We start from the raw sequence: 5,000 nt of genomic DNA on the forward strand, positions 1-5,000 counted from the left end.
GATTGGTAAAGCACTGGCCTCACAAGCCAGAGAACCGGGGTTCGATTCCCCGGTCGGGCGGAGATAAGTTGGGTTTGTCTCCTTTCACGTGTAGCCCCTGTTCACCTAGCAGCGAGTAGGTACGGGACGTTAGTCAAGGAGTTGTGACCTTGCTGTTCCGGTGTGTGGTGTGTGAGTGGTCTCAGACCTACCCAGAGATCGGCTAATAAGGAGCTCTGAGCTCACTGCCGTAGGGTGGTGTCTGGCTGTCTCGACAGAGACTGCAGCAGATCCGAGGTGAATACACACTGATAACAGCAATGAGCTAGAGAGAGAGATAACGGGGGGAAATGTAATAGTTCCAGTCTTCCTTTGCGTTTCACAGTTTTCTTCAATGTTTCACAAAGAGAAAACGGAAGCAGCTAGATGACGTCAGAAGCTGCGCAGAACGGCTCAAACGGTTAGACCTGGTGTATATAGATCTTGATCATACTATCCCTCTCACCAAACCCGGCGACCTCTGTGCTCCATCGATTTGCCCTGTCTAGTCTAAAAGGTTCGACAACCTCCATTTAGGCACTAGAGTTCTGTTTATCTCATGATGATGATGATGATGATGATGATGATGATGATGATGATGATGATGATGATGATGATGATGATGATGATGATGATGATGATGATGATGATGATGATGATGATGATGAACGGACCTGCCATGATGATGATGAATGGACCTGCCATATTGCATGTATTAGTGTGTTCAGACCTACCTTGCAGCTGAGAGGCGCCATGTCGCGAAGGACTTCGATTTCCGTGCAAGACTCCATTAGCTTAAAATTTTCTACTCAGTCTTATCGGCTGAGAAGAAACCTGCACAGCGAAGCTATAGCGGTAATCCCCTACCACACTCCTGGCCAAATGGCCACTTCCGGAAGGGAGTGTGTGGTTGGACATTCCGCATAAATCATCGGAAATTTAAAATTCCCGGCTCTGTGCAGGTGGCGCAAGCGTCTACAACCCCACCTCCCCCTCCCTATCCCCTCCCTTCTTACTCGGCTGCACGGATTGAGCCGTCACTTAGCATCGCGGAACCAGACGAGTCGGTCACTCCACAACCCACCTTCTTTTCATGCCGGTAAGTCTGGTTCCTGCTCGTGCTCTTGTGTTCTCGTAGGGAGCCCTACCTGTTCTCCTGCAGTTTTTCCCCATCGGTGTTGTGTCCAGACACCTTTGGGACACCCCTTCTATGATTATCATTATTCTATTTTCAGACCAAACGCTTGTGTGTGGAATCCGGCTGCACAGCCAGGATCTCGTCAGACGGCCACCACGACCTCTGCTCCCGCCATGCCCCTTGTTTCTCACAAGCTGGCTTTAACCCCCTAGCCTGCGTTGTGTGCAAAGCGCGGGTTGAGGAGATTCGTGCTGCTCCTCCCAAAACCCGTTCCAAGCTAGCCGCCCTCGAACTCCTTCGGGAGGCATGGCGCAGAGCTCGGAAATTGAAATCCGCTGACGACCCCCCCCCCCTGGTGTGGGCGGATCCGGCGTTAGGCGTGGAATTGGGCCTCGTTCGCCCTCGCCATCCGTCTCCCTATGTCTCCGAGACTTCCGTTGGTGGACAACCTGGGCCTCTCGGAGTACAAGGGGACGAGTCTGATGTTGCGGAGTATGGTGTCCCCGAGCGTCCTCAGGCCTCTCGGCAGCCCCATACATCCGACCATCAAGGGTCCTTAAAACCCTTACGGCTTGCTTTGTCAAGCACCCCCACGAACTCGTCTTCCTCCCTAGTTCACTCACGTGAACCCGGCAGGAAATCTCGCTCGAAAAAGAGGTCTGCCTCACCGAGGTCCAGGACGCTCAGCTTGTCCCCACCCTCCACAGCCTCTCCCCCCAACTCACCCTCCCTTCCTCGCTCTCCTTTTCCTCGCCGTAAATCCCACAAGGGCAGGGAGCCGGGGGACGAAACGAGGGGAGAGGGAACTCTGGCTGCCCAAGTGGCTGCCCTCCTTCCGTCCCTGATAGGCCCCGTCCTTGAATCGGCCCTATCACATTATCCGGCCTTTCAGGCCGCGCAAATCATAACGCACCCCTCTCCAGAGCAACCTCCTATTGAACCTACGGCTCTAGCCCCCCCTCCCACTCTCCCTCCTGGTCCTTCCCTCCGCCCCTCCGTGCCGGCGACAGGTATAGGACTAGAAGGCCCCTCTCAGGAGGAACCCCCCAATCAGACGTCCGTCGGGTTGGACGGGGTGGAGGACCACTACAGTTCTTCTTTACCTTATCCTCCTACCATGATGGACTCTTTTGAGTTCCGCCCCTTCTCATGGTGTGACCTTCCCCGGTCCTGGGAGTACTCGTTTGGAGAAGATCACAAGCTAGTGGCCTGGTCTCCCGACTACTCGCTACCGGAGGGCTGGAGGAGGAGAGATGACGTTATCCTAAAGTGGGCCAACGACGCGGAGGGGGCTAAGGTTCTATATAAGATTCGACCCCTCTCCGCCCCGGCCTCCACGCCCTCCAGGATTTCCACCTCTAACACTCTGGACGCATTAGGTGCTCTCCTGGAGAACCCTCGTTTAAACCCTGATGGGCATATGTTTGTCGACAGGTCGGGGGACTCACCGGCGGTAGCACTCTCCCCAAACGCCTGGTTCCCGCAGGAGAAAGGGGAGAAGGCCTTAGACATCCCTGCTCTCTTAGAGCGGGCCCAAGACCAACCCAAGACGGTTCCTCCTCGACAGCATATCCCTTCATCATTCCCCGTCGTCCTGCCACCACCCTTCGCGCCGGAGGGCCTGCGCGATTGCTTATGGCACTCGGGCAGGGACCCCGCCCTCCCCCATCAACTTAGTGAACCGGAGGCTAAGTTGCTGACGACGGAGGCCTCGACCAGACAAGACCTTGCCTCTACCATCTCGACCGTCACGGCAATGGCGATGATGAGGAACTGGCTGACGACGCTCGCCACGAGCTTTGAGGACTTCCCGCGGGAAGAATTGAGGTGAGTGGGATATTTCAATCTATACAGAGGGTCCAGACCTGTCCTGGCGAGAGACGCTCAGGTAGCGTCTTCACCCAGGACGGAGCCTCTTGACTAGCGCCCGAGGACGAGGTCGTTCGGAAACGACCTCGGCTTCGCATATGTTATACGTTCTACAATTGAGCGATGTGACTTTATTACACCCTCCGGGGATCGGGATCCTTCTCGCCCTACTAATTTGATTCGCGTGTTTTCTGTATGCAGAGACACCCTGGCGGCACTCTCTACCGTGGCAGAGGGTACAGCCAACATGGCGTCATCAGCCCTACCCCCAGCAGCGAGGGCCTTCACCGCGGCTCGTCTGGCAGCTCGTCAGTCTGCAGCGCGGTCGGCCCCGGAGATAGCTCGCCGGGGCGTGGTGAGAGCAGCTCCCCTTTCCCGTGGTCTGTTCGACCAGGAAGCGACAGACCGCGTCTTCGCTACGGTCCCGACCGTCATCCAGATCCAACAACCCTCACAACCGGAGATTCCAGGACTTCCTTCGGAGACACGCGATAGTGACCATCTCCGCTAGCACAGTTCTGGACTTCCTGTCTTGGCTAGCTGACACCACCAACAGGGCACCGGAAGGCCGACCCGGGCCATGCCCCCCACGCCCACAACATCAGAGGCCTCGCGGCATCGCTGGCGTTTCTCCGCACCCACTCTGTGGAACGGGTGCAGGACCTCGGGGGCTGGGCATCAGCAACTTCCTTCAGGACACGGTATCTCTACCACTCGATCACCCCTGTCCCATGTGTCGCCATGGGAACGGCTCCACCCCTCTCTTCGCAAAAGAAGGGGGGGCAAAGGGCGACCGAGGGGTAGGGGAAGGCCCAGGAACCGCTGAGCAAGATACAATATTCTACATAGAATTTATGCACTATGTGAATTGTACAATATTATTTTTATAAAAAATAAATAAATAAATGAATATATATATATATTGATATTGATATCGATATAAGTACTTGATGCTTTTTGTCTCCCCTCTACTGAATAAGATGATTAGTCTCCCATACGAGACACACGTAATAACGGCTTGAGCCCTGTCCTCGACTACAATTTGGGCTTCACCTTCTCCTCCCACCTATCCTCGTCTCATGCATAGCTTCGCTGTGCAGGTTTCTTCTCAGCCGATAATACTTCTTTGTCGCGGCTAGTGCCGCTTAAATTGTTTTTATCGGCTTAAGAAACCTGCACAGATTTAGGGTCCCTCCCTCCTCCCACAGGCGAAGCCTTCATTTCTCATTGAAGTGACGGCTCAATCCGTGCAGCCGAGTAAGAAGGGAGGGGATAGGGAGGGGGAGGTGGGGTTGTAGACGCTTGCGCCACCTGCACAGAGCCGGGAATTTTAAATTTCCGATGATTTATGCGGAATGTCCAACCACACACTCCCTTCCGGAAGTGGCCATTTGGCCAGGAGTGTGGTAGGGGATTACCGCTATAGCTTCGCTGTGCAGGTTTCTTAAGCCGATAAAAACAATTTAAGCGGCACTAGCCGCGACAAAGAAGTAATATTGTCACTTTCCATCTACCACTTTCAGTAATAAAAATTCAACTTACGTAATTTTTAAGTTACTGCTGTCTATAGATTATTATTATTATTATTATTATTATTTTTTTTCTTATGTTTGATTTCATCTCGTAGCTCTACTCTTATTTCTTTTCGAATGACGACAAATCCGCGCCCGGGCAGTCGACCGGTAAGCGAGGTCAAAGGGGCCAAATATGATTGGTGGAAGAGAATCTCGTGTTTTGACGTTGACAAATCACTGTCCTTTCCCCCCAAAAAATGCCGACAGTTCATTGTTACATTCATTGTTACAATTTGTCTGTTTCCGCACAATGACTACTGACAACTGCTTTCTATGTGATATCTTGCATTAGTAAAGAGGTCGAGGGGCAATTTGTCAAATGTAATGTAGTGTGTGAACAAGATATACCAAATACCGCATATTAATTATAGCCTCAGGTAAGGTTAAGTGGACATTTGCAA

The 5,000-nt window shown here is 53.0% G+C and overlaps 2 protein-coding genes across 2 annotated transcripts in view; one reads left to right on the forward strand and one right to left on the reverse strand.

Annotated features, from left to right (window-relative positions):
* LOC143028568 (zinc finger CCHC-type and RNA-binding motif-containing protein 1-like) overlaps nt 1-5,000 on the reverse strand; it is a 478,714-nt gene that overhangs the window by 453,584 nt on the left and 20,130 nt on the right. The gene's annotated exons all lie outside the window — the stretch shown is intronic.
* LOC143028108 (uncharacterized) overlaps nt 1,048-5,000 on the forward strand; it is a 4,441-nt gene continuing 488 nt past the window's right edge. Inside the window, exons 1-2 of the mRNA XM_076189746.1 lie at nt 1,048-1,117; nt 1,254-2,708. Of these exons, the coding sequence (XP_076045861.1) occupies nt 1,112-1,117; nt 1,254-2,708 (1,461 nt within the window). The 5' untranslated portion in view covers nt 1,048-1,111. The remainder of the gene's footprint in view (nt 1,118-1,253; nt 2,709-5,000) is intronic.

The sequence above is a fragment of the Oratosquilla oratoria genome, chromosome 9 (genome assembly GCF_046742065.1).
Source record: "Oratosquilla oratoria isolate Oo_2021 chromosome 9, ASM4674206v1, whole genome shotgun sequence".
Lineage (NCBI taxonomy): Eukaryota > Metazoa > Arthropoda > Malacostraca > Stomatopoda > Squillidae > Oratosquilla > Oratosquilla oratoria.